At 39.8% G+C, this 20,003-nt stretch overlaps 1 protein-coding gene across 2 annotated transcripts in view; it reads left to right on the top strand.

The window, feature by feature from the left end:
• Positions 1–20,003, top strand: part of tmem131 (transmembrane protein 131) — a 35,025-nt gene that overhangs the window by 8,679 nt on the left and 6,343 nt on the right. For both annotated transcript variants that reach the window (XM_008293326.1, XM_008293325.1), the window contains exons 5-30: positions 304–424; positions 4,671–4,787; positions 4,879–5,001; positions 5,099–5,179; positions 5,941–6,091; positions 6,176–6,232; positions 6,328–6,389; positions 6,480–6,588; positions 7,090–7,198; positions 7,288–7,441; positions 7,535–7,705; positions 8,273–8,383; positions 8,759–8,893; positions 11,146–11,250; positions 11,357–11,443; positions 11,587–11,739; positions 11,840–11,915; positions 13,458–13,572; positions 13,680–13,818; positions 13,931–14,040; positions 14,125–14,197; positions 14,327–14,478; positions 14,566–14,708; positions 15,783–15,969; positions 18,635–18,820; positions 18,915–19,070. In XM_008293326.1, the coding sequence (XP_008291548.1) occupies positions 304–424; positions 4,671–4,787; positions 4,879–5,001; positions 5,099–5,179; positions 5,941–6,091; positions 6,176–6,232; positions 6,328–6,389; positions 6,480–6,588; positions 7,090–7,198; positions 7,288–7,441; positions 7,535–7,705; positions 8,273–8,383; positions 8,759–8,893; positions 11,146–11,250; positions 11,357–11,443; positions 11,587–11,739; positions 11,840–11,915; positions 13,458–13,572; positions 13,680–13,818; positions 13,931–14,040; positions 14,125–14,197; positions 14,327–14,478; positions 14,566–14,708; positions 15,783–15,969; positions 18,635–18,820; positions 18,915–19,070 (3,183 nt within the window). The remainder of the gene's footprint in view (positions 1–303; positions 425–4,670; positions 4,788–4,878; positions 5,002–5,098; positions 5,180–5,940; positions 6,092–6,175; positions 6,233–6,327; positions 6,390–6,479; positions 6,589–7,089; positions 7,199–7,287; positions 7,442–7,534; positions 7,706–8,272; positions 8,384–8,758; positions 8,894–11,145; positions 11,251–11,356; positions 11,444–11,586; positions 11,740–11,839; positions 11,916–13,457; positions 13,573–13,679; positions 13,819–13,930; positions 14,041–14,124; positions 14,198–14,326; positions 14,479–14,565; positions 14,709–15,782; positions 15,970–18,634; positions 18,821–18,914; positions 19,071–20,003) is intronic.

Here is a 20,003-nt window from a genome sequence, read left to right as displayed (position 1 = left end):
ATGGGGAGATACTAGCTCATGAATGTCAAGTCTCCCCTGGAAGGTCTTTCGTTTTACCCAGGAAAATCTTTGTGAAGTAACTTTAATAACAGTCCAAACCTGTTTGTTTTTACAGTGAAGTTCTTCACCACTTATTTTTTTTTGCTTTTCTTGAATCAGATCAGTTTGTACCAACATTGTGTCGAATCCCATGTTACTGTGAGCACTCTTATTAGATGTTTGGTTCTTTTTCTTCTACAGTTTGTTTGAATTTCTTTAAATGCAGTGTTCTTTTCTTACAACGCCTTCTGTTCTTCTTTGCAGGCCTGTTGGAATGCCAAAAATGGAGAAAGTTTATTTACATAATCCTAGTTCAGAAGAAATTAGTTTGATATCAATATCAGCAACAACAGCACATTTTCACGCATCCTTTTTCCAGAATAGGGTAAGTAGTAATCACTTCAACATCACTTTAAAGACACAGATTTCGTTTTGTCTTGATTACTTGTTTAATGTAATCTTTGGAAATCCAATCATTCTGATTTGATCTGATCTGAGTGGAGGAACCACCCCTGTAAAAACTCTTTCAAGGGCTGTTCTCAGTACCTGCTCCAAGTTGATACTTCTATGTGGCCCTGAAAAAAAACTGCTGTGCAGGACTCGATGCCGATTAGTCAAATCAGAGAGGACAATACTATTTGGTTATAATTAGAGACAACAACAAGCGCCTTTTTTTCAGCTTCTCTCAATGTCCTCGTACAGTTAAAGTTCTCTCCTTGCAAACATCAGCCACAGCTATTTAAAATTCTATGTATAGGCTAACATAACAAACCATCCCTTGTTCTGTTTCATATGTCCTCATAGAACTGCTGCTCTGTCCAGTAACTACTATTCGTTGTTGTTTTGGCGCACTTGGAGTTGTCATTGTAGTGTAAGGTCTTGGATCCTACACCGCAGTGAAAACAGAAAGGCTGAAAGGGCCGATTAGAGGGCCAATTATTAACAGTTGGGTGACCTTGTGCCTGCCCAAAGTTCCTGCAATAGGAAGAATTCTTAAGTTACAGACAAAAACATGCTTTGTGAGGTCACAGTGACCTTTGACTACCAAAATCTGATCAGTTTGTGCAAAATTTAGGAAATTCCCTCAAGAGCACAATATCATTTTCATGAGAATGGGAAGACAACAAAATATAATGTCTTGCTGGGGTGGAGGCATAATTTTTCTCTTGATCTCCGGTCACGTGGCTGTGTCTTGATCTCAGCATGTTATTTGAGCTTCATTCCTTAGGAGTCATTAACATTTTTTGATCAGTGTGGTAACCTCAGTAATTTTTGTAAACAAGACACACTAATCCTAAAGTACGATGCATCCTTCTCTTGTGTCTCAGATGGCATTTTCTATAGTTTTGTTTTTTGCCAAGTATTGACAGTCATCAACAGCATCTAGATGCTGACAACAGCGTGGGAAGTTCAGACACAAACCACATGTGGTACTGTGACATGTGACTACACAGAAGATCTCTGGGGACTGCAGTCACTGGCACTGCACAGATGAATGACGTTTTGTGAAAGGACCATCCAATACATGAACACACAGTGGACCACAGTAGAGATGCAGACCAGCTGGTGTACACATTCTATACAAAAAAAAACATACAGTTTAGTGGAAAAAATGCTAAAATTGACTCTTAAACATACAGGATGCAGTGTCCCTAGAGGATGGGTCCAGTATAGCTCCTCTGCAGCAGGAGGATGATCTTCTGACTCTTTTTTTTAAAGTGCATTCACGTATTTTTTGTTCATGGCGATGTGACGTTCTAACATTTGGAAGCATCTGCTCATTCACAGGGTTTTTTTTTTTTTTTAAATTTCCTACATTGTCAAGACATCACAGCTAATAAAACTGCTGCTGAAAAACTAATGATTGTCCCATCGTCTGGGACTGGATCCAAAGTGTCCTCCCAACAGCTGATTTTAAGATGTGTCTACTGTTCGAACTTGAGGAAGAATTGATGTCTGCTCTAATCTGAGGAGCCATTAATTATTGATTTCTGGGGCTGGTGACTCTAATGAACAGAGGGAACTCCTGGTCTTCCTTTCCTGGTGCCGTTCTTGTCAAAACCAGTTATATCGCAGCGTTTGAATTTAAAGAACCTTTTCTTGACTGACTGACGTTCATGTCTTAAAGTCACAATGGATTATTGTGTCTCTTCACATAGCTGAGTGATTTGTAATAATATAGATTACAAGTCGATCAACTGGGCTGTTTACTGCATAGCAACACACTGTTGGTCTCAAACACATAAAGAAGGCGAGAAATTCCGTCAGTCAACTTTTGACAAGACTCATCTGGTAACTGGAAGCCATTCTAGGCAAGGACTTTATAAAGCAGATTAAGATCATGTCAGTCGTGTGTAAAACTACATTGGGTAAGCTAAAATATGTTGACAATTTTTTGTTTAGTTTTGATTTCTGCAGATTAGTTCTACACTTACAAGATACTAAAAATAAAAATATATTTTTTTTAAAAACCCTTGAACAGTGGATTTTGACTGGTCCTGGTATTGGTGACTGCCCTCTGCACTGTATATGAAGAGTCCATTTGAAGAGAAAAAAAAAACTATTTTGTGGCGTCACAGTAGATGTAATTTTCTTGTTTAAGTCAGACTGAGACAATTCATGGCCTTCAGGTCATCTAGAGGACGATGTTTGGGCTTGGAACAATGTGTGCCACAGAGCGTCTAGTATTCAAATAGAAGATCGTAACGTTTTTGGCAACTTGCTGTCTTGGTGTAGTGAGCCTCAAAATAGCAGAAATATCCTTATCCATAAAAGTGCAAACCTTGAAATGAGAAATATCATGCAAACGAGTCCGCACATCAAGATGTGACTCTCACACACTACATCATGCCCCTTGAATAGTTTCTTCTTTCATTTCAACTTTTTTTCCCCTTGAAACACACAGAAGTGTCTTTCAGCAGCATGTTTGGATAAGTCTTTATAGAGATGATCAAAGTCTGGGTTGGTAATGTGCTTTTAAATGGTAAATAGGAAAATAAATGCAACTTCAGAACACGAGTTGAGTTCCCAAAGTGGTTCAGTAGTAGTGAACTCAGTGCGGTTTTTAAATGACATTCAGGCCCCAGTGTCACAGGATGTGTTTGAATAGAGGCTTTTTATATCTTGGGTAGACAAATTTGTCTCCAGGGAGAGCAACAAAAAAAATCTCTCAAAAAAATTCTTTCTTTCATTATTCTGGCATTTAGCAAATAGAAATAATGTTGGTAATCCTAATTTAGCTGAAATGGGAAAAGTTTAGTCTGATTTAGTATCATACAGTGAGAACAAAAGGTTAAATGTCTTGTTATACAGTGTATGTAAACTTTTGGTTTCAGCTGTATATGCTGTGCTTAATGAGTGCATTTACTCAAGGTTTACCTGTAGGGAAGGTGATTTGTTAGATTAGCAGGAAAAGGGAGCTAATACCACTGCTCTGAAACTAAAACCAGAGGTATAAAATATATGTAAAAAGATAAATTAGTTCTTAATTGCTGTTATGATGTGACAGCCCATTTGTATGCAACAAGGAAGGTCGTGCCCTCTCACTTTTCAAATCCTTATTTTGGTTCTTTTCACTTAGTTTCAGGTTGATTTTTGTACTGAAGTCTCTTTGAACACTGTCCTCTTGCAATTTGGCCACCATAGTCCAAATGAGCTACGAGAAGAGATGATAAAAATGGCAATGGAGTAATCAGAGTTATTACCATTGATGTTTTTGATTTTTGCATTTCTCAGACTGTATGCTGTCGACTTGAACATGTGGAGGTTGTTGTCAGATTGAGCCTGAAGTAAATACCTGCCAACCTGTCAAGTAGTGTCAAATATGAGCTTTTCATGACCTTTAATATGAGGATTTGACTCTTTAAAGTGCATATTTTGTGACTGTGGACAAACAGATCAAGACAGTCGAAGAAATTATGACAACAGTTTTACGACTCTTTTCATCGACAAAGTGATCACTGAATGAAAAAAAAAAAAAGGCACAGCTTCTACATTGTTCACTTCACTTGTTTCCTGTTTGAAGATTAACCCACAGGTTAGAGTGAATGTTTATTATTACACCTCATCTTCATTTCTGCTTCAGTGTGTCCACCAGGCCTATATTTGTCAAGCAGTAAGTTTCTCACTCTGAAGTGGACGTTAAAAGTGTTTTCTAAATTCCTGTCCTCTTTCACTGCCTCCACTATCTGCACTCTAAAGACTCTGTGATGTTTTGTAACAGAAGATATAACGCAGGAAGATCTGTCCTGGTCTGTGTTGTTGCTTCAGTGCACAGTATCTAACAGTACGTCTTAGTCAAAAAAGTTAAACAACATATTTCTGCGGTTAGAGCTGCTTCTGCAGTTTGCTCATACATGTATAAATGCAACAGGAAACATTTCAGGGGAAACTGCAGCAAAACACCTGAAACAGTCACCAATTGAAACCACAGTCACCACCAAAATGCTAAAGTTAGCGTGTAGCTGTAATGTTTTCATACCAATAGACCTTTAAGGTCAGGTGTTGTGGAAGTGAGTGTTGAGATCTTTCAGGTTCGTGCGTCAGTAAATTTGAATAACCTCCATCATCTGCTCTGTTGTCCTGTATATAAAGTGTATTGTAACCTTTTTTCATCTTTTTTTTTTAAACAGATAATTCCACCAGGAGGGAACACATCGTTTGACGTGGTGTTTCTGGCTCGAGTAGTTGGGAATGTAGAAAACACTTTATTTATTAATACATCACATCATGGAGTGTTTACATACCAGGTACAGACCAAACAAACAACAACATGTTTTTTGTTTGTTTTTAAGAAACTAAAAGTGTAAATAATGTTGCTTTTCCATCCGTTCCCTGAAGGTTTTCGGGGTTGGCATCCCGAACCCCTACAGACTGCGGCCCTTCATAGGGGCCCGAGTCCCAGTAAACAGCAGCTTCTCACCTCTAATACACATCCACAACCCGTACAGTGAACCCCTGCAGGTAATTTAGAGAAACTAGATTCTGTCACAGTTATGTTTGCACATATTTGTTGTTGCACTCATTGATTTGTGTTGTTTTTCCCTTGTCTTTACTCCAGGTTGTTGAGATGTACTCCAGTGGTGGAGATCTACATCTGGAGCTTCCCACAGGCCAACAAGGCGGCACTGGAAAATTATGGGTGAGTTCCTCTTTTGTTCCTGCAGCAGCTCATATCAAGCGTTGTTGGTTGTGTGTACATGCACATCAGGCTTGTCTGGTTTTCATCATATTTGGGACATGGTGTTTAAATGGAGCATAAAGGAATCTGGTTATTCATTTCCTTGTATGCATCATACTGCATGCTGTTCTCATGTCATGTTTGCAACACAAACCATCAATATTGTTATTTCTGTTACTGTTAGCTTAAATTAATTTGACTGTGGCTGTTGAAAGTGAGGCCGCTCTGGCTTGTACCAAGTTTAATAATATTAAACACCAGAATTGTGTTGTGGATTTGGCTTATTCATCTTATTGCATGCATTTAAAGACAAAATCTGTTACCGATAGAATTGCTTGAGTGAGCAGTTGCAGGGGAATATTGCTTGATTTGTGTTTCTTGGTAGCTGCACAGTTAGTCGGCGGCAGACAGAAACCGAGATGAGATGTATACATGCTGCAGTATCATGGTTTCTTTTGTATTTCAACTTGCACAGTCAGGCAGTTTCTCAAAACCAGCATGACAACCGCTGTTCCAGGAAAAAAAGATTGATTGGCTTTACAAATTGACCCAACATGTTTGGATATTGAGTTTAAGACCCTATAGGGTTAAGGATGTATTGTGTATATGCACAAATACAAAAAGTGGATACTTCAAAAACCTGATCATAACTGGGACAGTCAAGTTGAGGATAAACTCTTAAATGCAGCCCCGCTCACCCTTGTTGATCCTTCCCCTTTCAGGAGATTCCTCCATTCGAGACAAAGGGGGTGATGAGAGCCAGCTTCTCATCCAGAGATGTCGACAACCACACGGCTTTCATCAGAATCAAAACCAACGCTCCCAACGAGGACCAGTTCATCATCCTCCCTGTAGAGGTGGAGGTCACATCAGGTCTGCTGCCAAACTGTTGCTTAATATCTTTTTAATTCGTCACCCACAGTACATTTATTATAAGTCTTATACTTTTGTTTGCAGCCCCTGGTATATACTCCTCCACAGAGATGCTTGACTTTGGTACGCTTCGATCACAAGGTATGCACTCATAAACAAAAGCTACATCTCATTGTGTTTTATAAGTAATCCCTCTGCCTCCTTTCATCCTCTTTTGCAACTGTTTTGCATTACAGATCGTCCAAAGCAGCTGAATCTACACCTTTTAAATTCAGGAGCAAAAGATGTTCCGATTACAGTGAGTGTCTTCTGCTGGCTTTTACAACCCAAATACTTATATGGTTATCTTAACCTGCTGGTAATCTGTTATTGTATTTGTGCCTTTCAGAGTGTACGTACAACACCATCAAACGAAGCAGTCACAGTCGACTTCAAAGCAGTCACACTGAAAGCGGGAGAGAGCAGATATACCAAAGTTGCAAGTATTAGTTTTGATGGTAAGTTGTGTTGGACACTTGTCTTGAAATACACATTTCACACTAAATTTCAATAGGAAAAGGGAAATGAAACTGTATCTGTTACTGGCTCTAACAATGAGATATAATGGACACACATGAATCAAAAGGGTCTAAAAGAAGCTGCATTTCCACTGAACCCTGGCTCTTAACAAGGAAACTGTGAAGATGATGTCAGTTTCCTCCTTCCAGCCGTCACTAGTAGACTAAACATGATCGTATCAAGAAGTTTAAATACAGTTGTGTGTGTGTGTTCACACTATGTTTTATGTCAGATTCCTTTTTAAAATGTTTGGTTTTAGGTTTATCCATACATCTTATTGAAAATCCATAGGAATGATCTGAAGCTTCACTGATCCTCCTTCGATCATGATGTTTCTTAAATTTTCGGGTTCACTGTTGCACAATTTCCTTTTGCGGGGCTTTGTATCTTTCTGTAGGCACTTATCTGTTCTGTCAATCTGTTTTTTTTTTTTTGTTCAGCCTCAAAAGCAAGAAGACCATATCAGTTCTCTGGTAAAATAACTGTTAAAGCAAAAGAGAAGAGTTATTCCAAGCTTGAAATCCCATACCAGGCAGAGGTTTTAGAAGGGTAAGTCATTTTGTTTAAATGCACTAAGTTACAAATAGTTCTCGAAGAGTTTATATGAGGTTTCACAGGTGTGTCTTCTTTCCTGGCAGCTACCTGGGCTTTGACCACACAGCTACATTGTTCCACATCAGGGACAGCCCTGTGGACCCAGTGGACAGACCCATCTTCCTCACGAATGCCTTCAGCTTTGCAACCCAGATACACAACGTGTCCCTTCCTGAAGAGGCCAAAACTATGTTTAATGTGAGCATTAGCAGAACTGGGATTAGCGGGGCTTGCTCTGATGTGAACTGTACAGAGAACAAGATGACATGACCTTTTCTGTTTCGGTTTTAGGTGCAGAACTTCAGCACGCCCATTCTCATCCCCCCGCATGAGTCACGTTACATCTTCTCCCTCCTCTTCCGGCCAGTTCGACCATCCATTCACATAGACAGCAATATCCTGCTCATCACAAATGCATCAAAGTTTCACCTGCCTGTCCGGGCTTACACAGGCTTCTTGGAGGTATGCAACAGATGCACCATTGGTGTAGAACAGTGGTCCTCAAACTACGAGGGCCTGAAAGCTCATAGATGTAGCTGGCTTTGCAGATTTGGTGACCGACAGTCAATATTTAGAGCTGCAGCCCAGGTTGTAATAGAAAGCACTTTAAAACCTTCAATACCCAATTTAAGACTGGTTGTGTAAAGAAATTCTTAATCCTTCGGAGTTAGAACTCAGTCAAATCAAAGCACATAGATGCAGTGCGTAAGTTTTTAGATTCGTTGTGACTTGTGTTGTCTGTGAATGTCATTGTTTCCATGTTTGTTGTGAATAAACATCCATAAATCTGCATATAAAAACAGAAATAAGATGCTTCCTGTAACTTCAGAACTTGCTTGAAATTTTTTCAGTTTTTATGTCTTTGTTTTTTTTGTCTGTTTTTTTTTTTTTTTGTATCAAACTTCAGGGTTCTGTTTTTAGACAGGATCTTACTAAAATGGTGCCGATTAATGGTGTCTCATTTGTGTCAGTAAAAAGAAAAGGACATTAGAGTTTGTGTCTAATGTGTTGTTTTTGTTGTGTAAACAGCCTCTGGTCCTGCCTCCCAGCCAGAAGGAGAACCTCCTGGACTTTGGTGTCCGCAGTGCAACAGACACCAGCAGCATCATATTTGTGGTGGTCAACAGTAACCCTATAGAGGTAAGACGTTACCTGAGCTGATGGTGTAATGTTAGTCACATTTTGTGGATAGTTTTTCAGGAATAAAATTCAGTTAGAAAGTGAAAAAATTCCCTCAGTACAAGCCGCAATGTTGTGATGTCTCTGGTGCTTTTTGCCCAACATGCTGTTCGGTTAGTGGTGTGGAGAATGTTTACTTAATCTTTTGAATACGCTGACCTGTGCTTTTAAATACTTTGGGTACAGTTTAATCATGTTGCAATATAAGCCTTTATGCTAATGTCTTCATTTCCACAGAGGTAGCTGATAAAGTGTGAGTGCAGTCACACAGTGTTCAGCAGAAGGACAAAGAGCCTCCAAAGAGAATGATACACTTCTGTTCTTTCTGTCCTCCAGCTGGAGATTAAGTCCTGGCTGGTCACAGGAGACAGTCTGTCCATGGAGCTGCTAAAGACAGAGAAAGGAAACACAACGGTGGCCCTGAGCCGCCTGCATGAGCTGCAGAACACTTCAGCCTCCCATCACAAAACAGTAAGATCTCTTCACCGTAACCTAAAGTTGAACAATTAAAATCATTTCCGTGACTATTTTTATTAGCATTTCTATCATTATTTGTCACAATTATTTACTAGTTTTAGGGACGACATGCTTTTATTGCACTTTCACATTTAAATAACCAGAGCCTTCACTTCCATTATGTGCGATATATAGAAATGTTTGCATACAAATAAGACTTAAAGTAATCTTCATGTGAATTCAACGCATCTCTTAAAGGCAAATTGTAAATAAAATATCCCGAAATGCCTCACTTGCTGAACATATGCTTATCAGTAGACCCTTTGTCACTGGAGCAAGCAGATGAGTTGGTGGACACAAATCTGATGTGATCCAGTATAAAGGTCCACCATTAAATCCTACCTTTACAAAGCTTTTCATATTCAGTGTAAAGACTGAGCCACGCAGGTTTCAGTTCAACATCTTGGTCATGTTTGAGCTTGTAGCTTGTCGTGGGGTTTTTCCTTTCCTTCCCTTTTGGGTAACCACTTCTGTAAACTGTACATGCAGTTTGTGATGGCAAATTGTGACCTTTATAAGGTCCTATCTTGACAGAAATACATTTGTGTCATGAAATGACAGTATTCTTCATAATGTGGGCGAATCAATGGCATTGTTCTCCTGTACTGATTCCAAGTTCCACTTCTTTCTTACGTTTCCTCACTGCTACCGAGGATGAAACATTAAAGTACTAATAGAGGCTTAAAGAAGCTGAAAAGATGATGAAATGTTGTGACAGCAGATGTTGTGATGCTTCAAATAGATGATGTTATCAGACAGTGTGACACTGATACAGTGCCAGGTTGAGTCATTTTTTCAATATTTACCATTAGCTTAAGAGCTCCTTTGCTGGTAACAAAGCTTATTGTGATGTTTGTAGGAACTGATGGTATTATTAGTAGTGCACAGTTACTGATACTTCTTTGGCAATGACAAGGAAGAGGAAGCTGTTGTAAGATAGTAATCTGAGATCCAGTGCTGTAGCAGAGACACAGTGATGAGGAGGGTCCTCACAAAGACAGGAATTCAACAAAACCTGTAATTGTAAAATGTTGCAGTAGTAGCTCAATAGATAAATGATTACTGTTGAAAGTATAAACAGTTTAATGGACTGTTTGTTGTTTCTAAAGCAGTGCAGAGCTTCTAATGTGCCTACAGAGTTTTAAACAGTTCTTCTATGGTAGGATTGATGAAATAGTTTTAGGTGACTTAAAGAGAAAAGAAAGAAAGAAGGGTCTGATGGTGAAAGTTCTTGTAGACGCAGCTCGCTAGGATTCTATCAGAATGTTTTAATACTGGTGTGGAGCATTGTAAGATAGCTGATATCACTGTTGCTTGATATCAAAACTGCAACTTCTCATATTACCAGGCTTGTAAACTGGATACTGAAAGTAATGTCTAGATGCAGCTTAGCCAAGTAGTCTGTCGTACAACCTATTTATACTCTAAGTATTAGTAATACACAACTTTTCTCAAGTAGTAACTTTTGAAACATGAAGAGTTCACTGTGTTGTTTTGATTAGCTTCACTAATGGAATTAAACCTGTGATCTGTCTAAAGTAAACTAAAATCTAAAGTTTTTAGTTTTAATCTTTGTGCTGTCTGTTGTATGTCTGTGGTTTTGACCTTAAGGTTTCTGAAGTTTTAAGACACCACTTTTACAAATAAACATGAGTTCAGTTAGTTGTTTTTTGTTTTTTTGTTTTATTTTGTTTAGAAAGTCATTCATTCTTTTTCGGTGTAGGAGCCAGAGTGAAAGAAATTTCCAGCTGTGTCTCTTATTCAGGCCTTATTGATGACCTGTGATGGAAACCTGTGATTCAAACTTGCCATCTAAATTAAAAATATGGTGCTGAACTCTTGCTTTTGACCAGTTGTCTTATCTTCTATAACTCAACACAGTTATTGATATTGCGTGTGTATGAAAACAAAAGAAGACTAAACTGTCAAATTTTTAAAAGGGGAAATTCTTTCTTTTGTTACTCTAATTACAAAAGAAAATAACCAATCAAAAAGAACTTTACTTAATGTCTGCTTTACTCTCCTGGATGTAAAAACTTTAAACCACAACATTTTAAAACTTCTCAACCACACATGATGACTGTGAAAAACAATGGACCTTCTTTATAGCTTGCTATATAGAACCTGCAGCTTACATACTGTATTATTAACATCATTCAATGAGCTGCTTTGCTTAAAAACTGCTGTTGTTGCTTTTGTCTCTGCAGGTGATATTAGCATCTGGCTATTATGCAGCATTCAGAGTGACTTTAGTGGCCAAAGCCCTGGAGGGCACGTATGATGGAGCCATACACATTACCACAGATTACGAGGTAGGTCCACCATCTTGTTGTTTTTCTGCATATTTTTTCAAAGGAAATCCCAGCCTGCATTAAATCTAATGCTCACTTGGTGTGGGTTTTTTTTGTTTCCCCACAGATATTAACTATCCCAGTAAAAGCTCTCATCGCTGTGGGCACATTAAACAGCTCTCCCAAACACATCGTTTTGCCATCTTCATTTCCAGTAAGTCACTTTAAGATCACGAGTATAGTTTCACCCCTGTCCTGCACTAGATTAGATAAAGTGAGGGTAAAGACCCACCTTCCTGTGTAACGCCTGAGGTGTTATATCTCATGACATGTCTGTATATGTTTTTCTGTCTTTAGGGGAAGGTTGTTCACCAAAGCTTCAGCATACAGAGCTCATTTACACAGAAAGTGCGGCTTCAGCAGATCCGCTCCCTGACAGAAGATATACGATTTTATTACAAACGGCTCCGCAACAACAAAGACGAGCTGGAGCCCAGACGTAAATCAAAGGTAGGAGATCCTCCCGAGGTTAAAAAAAAAAAAAGAAAGACAGTGAGTCATATTTTTCCTTATAAACATAAACTTATTTTCATTTCTCCATGTTTTCCAGGTGGCAAATATTTATTTTGACGCCGGCTTGCAGTGTGGTGATCACTGTTATGTGGGCCTCCCATTTGTGCTTAAATGTAAGTTGTTGTTTTTTTTTTTCCAGTGTGTGGGTGTGGGTGTGTGTGTGTGTGTGTGTGTGTGTGTGTCAAATTTCACACAACGGAAGCCCCATTCGGACTGGATCTATCTCTCTATGGGGAGGTGGATTCATTTATCATCACCAGTGCTGCTCAGTGAATTTAGTATCGACCATTGTTCACACGCATCTAAGTCATAAAAACAGGCAGTGCTGTTTTTCTCGCTGTTGTTTTTGTCATCTAAATCCCATCTAGAGCAACATCTCTGTATTTTAAGGTATGTTGTTCTCTTTTTATCATCTTATTGTAAAATTAGAAGAAGTCCAAAATGTTTTTTGGATGATCTGATTGATATATAATCTTTGAAGCCATCACAGAGCAGAATCTATCAAATTACCAAATGGTCTGTTGAAATGTCTGCTGCAGGTGTTCAGTTCCCTTTTTATTTTTTTAATACACATTTTATTGTTTACATTGCGGTAAAGCATGCCATCGTCACTTTTAGCTCATTGTGTTTGCAGTCTATCCGTGAATATACAGACAGCTGTAACTTGACTACTTTAGTGCTGAAGAACCTCAAGTCTCTCTCCAGTCAATGGGCTGTTATCCACTGCAGGAACTTTTTAGAGTGGCCCAAACCTTTGCACCTGTTCTGACTGCAGGAACCGTAACTGTAGAACCTCTTTCAGTGCCGTTTTTTGGGGAAAAATACCTACTCCAGGGCAGGTACTACTGAACTGCCCTGGAAAACTGCTGTGCAGGTCTTAACATTGAATTGCTAAATTCAAGCAAGACACCAAGTACCATTTTTCTGGCCCCTCGATGTTCTCCTCTTTATCATCACCATTAACAGCATAAAATTGGCCGCATAGTCTAACATAACAAACCCTTCATTGGTCTGTTTCCTGCATGGTCACAGAGCTGGAGTTACATCCAGTAACTGAGTTCATGTCATGGTCGACACTATTGGATCCTACAGTATAAACAGAAAAGTTGAAAGAGCACATTAAAATACCCTTCCTGTGCATGTTCACACCATTTCGCACCTCCTGATTAAACCCCTTAAAACTCATCTCTGCTTGTTGGAGTTCCATATTTAGAAGTTTTTCCATGAAAGTCATCCCTTCATGGCTTGCAGCATATAAGACAACACCATATGAATATGTTATCAAGTCAAAAACTTGATTTACTCCAGAGGGGTCTTCAAAAATGTGATTCTAAGACAAGTTGTGCAGTCAAGGAGAAAGAAGGAGTCTTTCTTCTATGATTTCCAAGGAGATTTCTGAACATGTATTTGAAATGGAGTTAGTGATATCATCAGGAAGTGTCACTTGCACTGAGTACTATCAGATTGTGTTACACGTCTATTTTGTCAGATGAGACTGACAGAATTCTGACTCCAAAAAGGAGTGCAGTGATGAGTTCAGTTACTGAAGAACACAGTGAATACTTTATTCCCCACCTCCCTGTGTAGCATTAATCCCATCCGAATGGGGCTTTGGGATCCAAATCAAATGGCTTAACCGTTTTTTTCTTCCACAGCTGAGTCCAAACCTCATGGGCTGGCATTGCAGGAGGATATCTGGGACGCTGATGTAGATCTTCACCAGAAACTCCTGAGACGATGGAAAGACCTCAAAGAGCATTCAGGACATAAGTAAGCACGTTAGGGATTCAGTGATGCCTAATAAACTGTATTAGTTGTTCCTCAGAGGTGGGCTATTTACAGAACTTCATAAGGTTTTCTTTCTTTTCTTACCAAAGGATTGAAGCTGTCTTTGAAGTCAACACAGACCTTCAGAAAAATGTGCAAGCTAAAATAACGGCCCAATTGACTTGGCCTTCGCTGGTCAACTCTTCACAACGAATCACTTTCCCGCTGACCAACACAAACAGCTCCTCTGTGAGTGGAAACCACCCGTGTCATGTTAGCACATTTACACCAACATACGTAGGAACATTTAAAGGTGTTAAAGTTCTGCGTTTGAAATCGACATTTATCTGTTTTTATACAGGATGAAGAGGTGATTCTGCAGAACCCTGCAGACGTCCCGGTCTACGTCCAAGTTCTCCCCTTGGCGCTGTTACCAAACCCCTCCGTGTTTTCTGGAAAACTGGCCGACAAGTGAGAAACTTCCACAAACCCCTGTGTGCTCTGTTTTCCCCTCATCGTACTCTGACACTCATCGTCCCTGTGTTTATTTTCCAGATTGCCTTTAGGAAATTTGTCCAACATCAACATCGACACAAACACCTTCGAGTTCCAGGTTCACAGGAATCAAGTGAGTGCTGCACCATCAAGAATCCAGTGAATCAGCCGGTTGCTGCATTGTTTATCACAGGGCTCTTGTCTGCAGTTGAGGCAGCATGTGGAAGCTGTTTGTCTTTAACAGACACTGCTTGTTTGACAGACATCCCTAATGAAGAGCAGTACAGGGTTTGTCGAGGGCTCAACCAGGCCCTTTGTGTACAACCTCCTCCTGCTGCCCGGAGAGGTCAAGTCCTTCAGCGTGAGGTTCACTCCCATCAGCAACCACAGCGTTTCCTCCCTCCTCATAGTCAGGTAAGGCCAGGTTTTAATACTACTGACAAAACAGTCCCTTTATTAAGTATATGTTCATCTTTTGAAGTTGTGCACTTTGATGCTCAGGAATAACCTGACCGTGATCGACACAATTGTACTTCACGGAAGAGGTACGACGGAGAGCTTGAAGGTTGCGGGGAAGCCTCCAGGACAAGGCAGCTCGCTGAGGTTTAAGATGACTGAGAGCCTGCTGAAAGACTGCACAGAGAGTGAGTTTGTTTTACTGAGTGTGAACATGGAGCACATTTGAAACTCTACTCACATTCAGCTACCTAACATCTGCATAATATCCTGATGTGATTTGAAACAGTTTGACACCTATTAAATTCATCTCCAGTGCTCAAACCTGACCTCTACATGCAGATCATCAATGTCGGTCTTCATCCAGCCTGATGGTCTGTTGATAAAGCGTCAGCAAAAAAGCCAAAGGAAGCCATTTCTGCCCTTCCAACTGTTTGGTCACTGCATTTAACAGTTAGCAAAAACAGCTGGTATGCTAACAGCTATGTATAATCTACCACAGACACATGTTACCGCTACTACGTCTGTATGATTGAGCCACTTTTCTTGGCTGATGCAGTTACTGATGTAGTGGACTTGTTGATTGGTTGGACAGTGTGCGTTCATCTGACCAAATTCTCATTGGTCGGTAAATTGCTAGTGTTTCTTTCATAAGGAGAAAAGCGCTACATCAGATACCTCCCAGGATTAATCCATTGTTTTTGGCGGGGCAAGGAACAGACTGCCTGTGAACACACCTGCATTTTTACAACTTTGAACTCACCCAAGCTAATGAAGACTGCAAATTAATTAACACCTTTTCAAAGATGTCGTCGATGTGGCTGCATTTTGTTAAACAACCAAAAAGACGAGTGTAAGCTTACAAACACAGCTCAACAACCAACATGGCAGATCATCTGAAACAGCAGGCTAACTGTGTTAAATTCTACATCTGGGCATATTTACTGAAATGCCTCTAGTATTAACCTCGGTCCTTCAAAATAAAAGTCTGCCAAAGCCACATAGGGAATGCAGAAATTTACACCAATACGTATTCACACAGTGACCAAATAAGCACAACCTGTTACTACTGGAATCTCTGTGATAGTAAATTTTAAGAATTATTACCCCATAGTCTGAAAACAAATCAAACACGCTTATATTTACATTTCTCTTTATTCGAGTTAATTGTTATATCTTTTTACATTTTGCATCAGATCTTTCTGTCTCTTTCAAAAACTGGCATGTCTCATTTTTATTCACCTCAATCTACTTTATTTCAGAAATAAAAGTCAAAGAGCCAAACTTCACTCTCAGAAAAACCTTCAGAGTGGAGAACACGGGTTTGCTCCCGATCACCATCAGATCGGCAGAGATCAACGGACAAGCCTGTGAAGGATACGGATTCAAAGTTCTCAACTGTCAAGAATTTGCACTTAAGCCAAATGCTTCAAAAGACCTCATCATACTGTAAGTGAGCAAACGACTGTCTGTGTGCGTGTGTGTGTGTGTGCGTGCGTGCGTGCGTGCGTGCGTGCGTGTGTGTGTGTGTGTGTGTGTGTGTGTGCGTTTCTCGCCCCTTCACCACACAAGCTCTATTAATACTCATCCTCAGTAAGCCTCCAGTAAGAGGATGAATTGGTTCTCTGTTTCTCTGCAGCTTCTGACCCTCTGGACTCATTCTTTTTATCACCGTTTAAAGTTCAAGCCCTAGTTTGACAGGGATGGACACACACACTTGTTACGCGTACACAAATGTAAAAACCAAAACAGCTTGAGGTCACATTCAGATTTAAGCATATCTTTCCTAAAGTCAAGTTTTAATCAGTAGTCACAGGACGCCGGTTCAGGTGGTGTACATAGGCGTCCTTTCAGTTCTGAGATCTGATGTAATCACCAAGCTGTTCCCTTTTTTAACAGAAGTAGCACAGTGTGGCTAAAGGTGCTTGTAGTTTAATTTCCCCCAATTAAGTGTTGTGACACGTTTAATCAGCAACAGTTTAAAATTAGAAAAGCATAAACACCACAGTAATATTTACCTGTTCTGGGTTACAGGGACCCTACTTTCAAGCTGTTAAGCTTCTATAGACTTCCAACAATTACTTTACCCAAACTGTAACACACTGAGAAATATAATCTACATAGTTATCTTTTTTAGTGTAATGTTTTAAAAGCTCTACATGCCCTGCAGGTGGTTCCTCTTATTTTGCCTTGAAGCTCTTCTCAGAACCTATGTGGGTGTGAAGGAATGCCTTTATTGTCACTGTACAAAGTACAATGGATTTTGATACAACCCTTTTATCACTCCTGTTGGCTCCTTCCCATCGTAAAACCTGAAAGGTCACAGTAGGAAAAACACAGGTACCATAATTAAATAAGGAGAAATTCCACTGAGCTGCTTCAGTTTCAGGGTTTTGGTGTCATACATGCTCGCTGAGACTGCATTCACACAGCGTTGGCTTAATAGGAAGGACAAGTAGAAACTGTTTCTTTTGCAAATGTAGCTAAACTGATTGTTTTGCAGCCATCCTGCAAACATGTTGTTGACAAGATCTTTTCAACAGCTTTTGCCACTCTTGATTGCAGTTTTAGTAAGATGGCATAAACGCAGAATCAGTGTCGCACTCATTGAGACTCTCCTCATACAACAGTGTCATTGCTAATGTTATCTTAACACCTGCACAAGTCAAAAGGTCTGCTGTGAAAAACCTATTATGGCTTGTAACAGCAGGTAAACAACAGATGAAAATAATGGCATGCACGACCCCAGCAGTAGGGCTGCAACTTAAGATTGTTTTTGTTGTGGATTAAATGTCAGAAAATAGTTTTTAAAAATGTCAATGAGTGTGTTTCCTAAAGGCCAAGATAACGTCCTCAACTGTCTTGTTTTGTCCACAAATCAAAATATTCTGTTGGAAACCAGAAAATATTCAAATTTAAGGAGTTGGAAGCAAAGATTTTAGACTTTTTCTTTCTTAAAAAATTGGCCAAACTTATTAATGGATTGTCAAAATAGATAACTTGACAGTTGAGCATTAATCCATTAATCAGATACATCCACCACATGTAGCACATGTAGCCTCAGTCTCAGCGGCCACCTGACAGCAGCTAGCAGGTGATCTGGGTGTTTCTCTGAGAAGTTGGAGGCGTGGCTCCTGAGTAATGATGCAGTCACACCACATTTCACTTCCAATCCATTTCTAGAGGATGAGACACACTGGCCTCGTCTCGTTCATGATGGGCAGAGCTTGAGCAAATCGACATGCAAAATCAGTTGGCTGTCCGATATAGGAAATATGGTTTGCTTATACTCTTGTTATATAACTGCACAGCCAGCAGTAAAAGGGATTAATGGCAATAAAATGTCATACATAAAATGCCATATAAGTTATAATGTCACTGGCTGCCAACATTCCCAGGCTGTCTTCTCCGTGCTACCTGCCTGCTACACTTTGATCTGACTGCACCTCAATGCTGGATGTAAATGTTCAGTCACCATGCAAATTAGCAAAAGGAGTCCGACGATAGATGACATAACATCTGCTCACAGTTTGTCGCTTCAGTTTTACTGGTGTTCAGATCAGGAGACTTGTTGACTTGTCATGGCAGGAGAAAGGCAGGTAGATTTTCACAAATGGCTATTTATTTTTCTCATTAAATCATACCCCTTAGCCGCTCTGTTCGATAGCAACGCCCAGATACTGACACATCTGGATGGAATGCCGTGCTGTCACTAATATTTTTTCTGTTTCCTGCGTTCACATGTTGGCGTTTCCCGTCTTTAAAAATCAACAAGGATATTGAGGACTACTTCTAGCCAAACACGTGGATGCTTTGAAAAAGGCCATGTGCATGCATGCCTCATTTTATTAGCGGTTTGTCAGGCACTCATTGTTTTGTTTTGCTTTTTAGACAAAAGGACCTTTAAACCAACCACACCCTCTTATTTTTTTAAATGAATATATCCTGATGCATATAAATAGTTCATAGACTCAGGTGTCACAAAGATAACTTCTGTCCATCCCTGCTTACTGTATGTCCTCTGACCCCACATTAATGAATCACAGGTTCATCACATGTTCAGATTAGTGAGTTTTTATGCGGCTTAAAACTCCTTTTCTCGTTTTCTCTTCAGGTTTACACCCGACTTCACTTCGTCTCGAGTGATCCGGGAGCTGAAACTTGTGACATGCGGGGGCTCCGAGTTTGTGTTTGTCCTGAACGCCTCGTTGCCATACCACATGTTAGCTGCATGTGCAGAGACTCTGCCCAGACCGGGCTGGGAGCTGGAGCTCTACATCATAGTGTCTGTCATTATGAGGTGAGCGGCTAAGACAGCAGCGCTGAAGTGCAATTAAATTTGACTTCCACATGACTATCAGTTAATATTTCTTTGTGTTGTTTTGTGTTTGCAGTTCCATGTTTCTGTTGGTGATCGTCACAGCCTACCTGGAGGCTCAGAGCATATGGGAACCTTTTAAGAGACGAGTGTCTGTGGAATCAAACTCCACCTTGGAGACTGGGAGACCCTTTAATCTCAGGGAAATTGTGCAGATTCACAGTGACTCAAAGTAAGTCCAACATGGTGAAGGCCAAGTTACGAAACATCTTTGACAAAGGCTAATCAAGGGTCTTATTATAGGGCCATATGTATTTGTATGGAACAATAAGGGAACCACTGGGGAAATTATAAACTCTGATGATTGAGTCTTGAGGTGAAAAAAAGTAAATACGACTCCTGCAGCAAACACAGGAAAAACGTTAGCTTTTATTCAAATGTTCATGCACAGAACTTGGACATGTCTAAATTAAACAGTAATTTTTTCATGTGCAAAAAGAGTTTTTGGATTGTTGATTTAGCAATTTGCTGCCATTCTTCCTTGCACATCACTTCTCATCTCATGAGTAAAATGCAAAATTCCTCATAAATTTTCAGTAATTAAATCAGGTGACAGTAGGAACTACTTCGAAATCTTCAGCTTGTGTTTGTTGAATATTTGTTGTCGGTCTGCTTTCAGTCATTGAGTTTTCTGACATTTTGTGCAATCCATTCTCCCCTCACGCAAAGTTTCCTGTGCCTCTGGCCGCTACACAAACCTCAACGCAAAATATCTTCATGCTTAGTAGTTTGTAGTCATCAGATTCTGTTGCTTTCTGTCTCCAAACAATCAAAAAAGTTGCAAACCGTAGAACGAAACTGAAGTTAACTGCAATATTAGGCTACATCCACACAGTAACACATTTTAATTTTAAATTGAACATTTTCTGCTGTGTTTACTCTCACTGCCCACACTGCCCACATTGCTCTGCAGTTTTAGGACCACTAAAACAGAGACTTTTGGAAATGCGACTGACCCTGTTTTATTTTGAGAAGTCTGGATGAGCAGAATTTGAGCCTTTTAGAAATGATCACGCAGACACCCATGTTCACTGTCCGATTAGATCCTGGAGTCACTACATTTGTTCACAGATTCATCATGCCGCTGTTACGTAACTTTTCTGGA

This window comes from Stegastes partitus, unplaced genomic scaffold (genome assembly GCF_000690725.1).
Source record: "Stegastes partitus isolate 25-593 unplaced genomic scaffold, Stegastes_partitus-1.0.2 Scaffold873, whole genome shotgun sequence".
Taxonomy (NCBI): domain Eukaryota; kingdom Metazoa; phylum Chordata; class Actinopteri; family Pomacentridae; genus Stegastes; species Stegastes partitus.
This window is presented reverse-complemented; position numbering and strand designations above follow the sequence as displayed.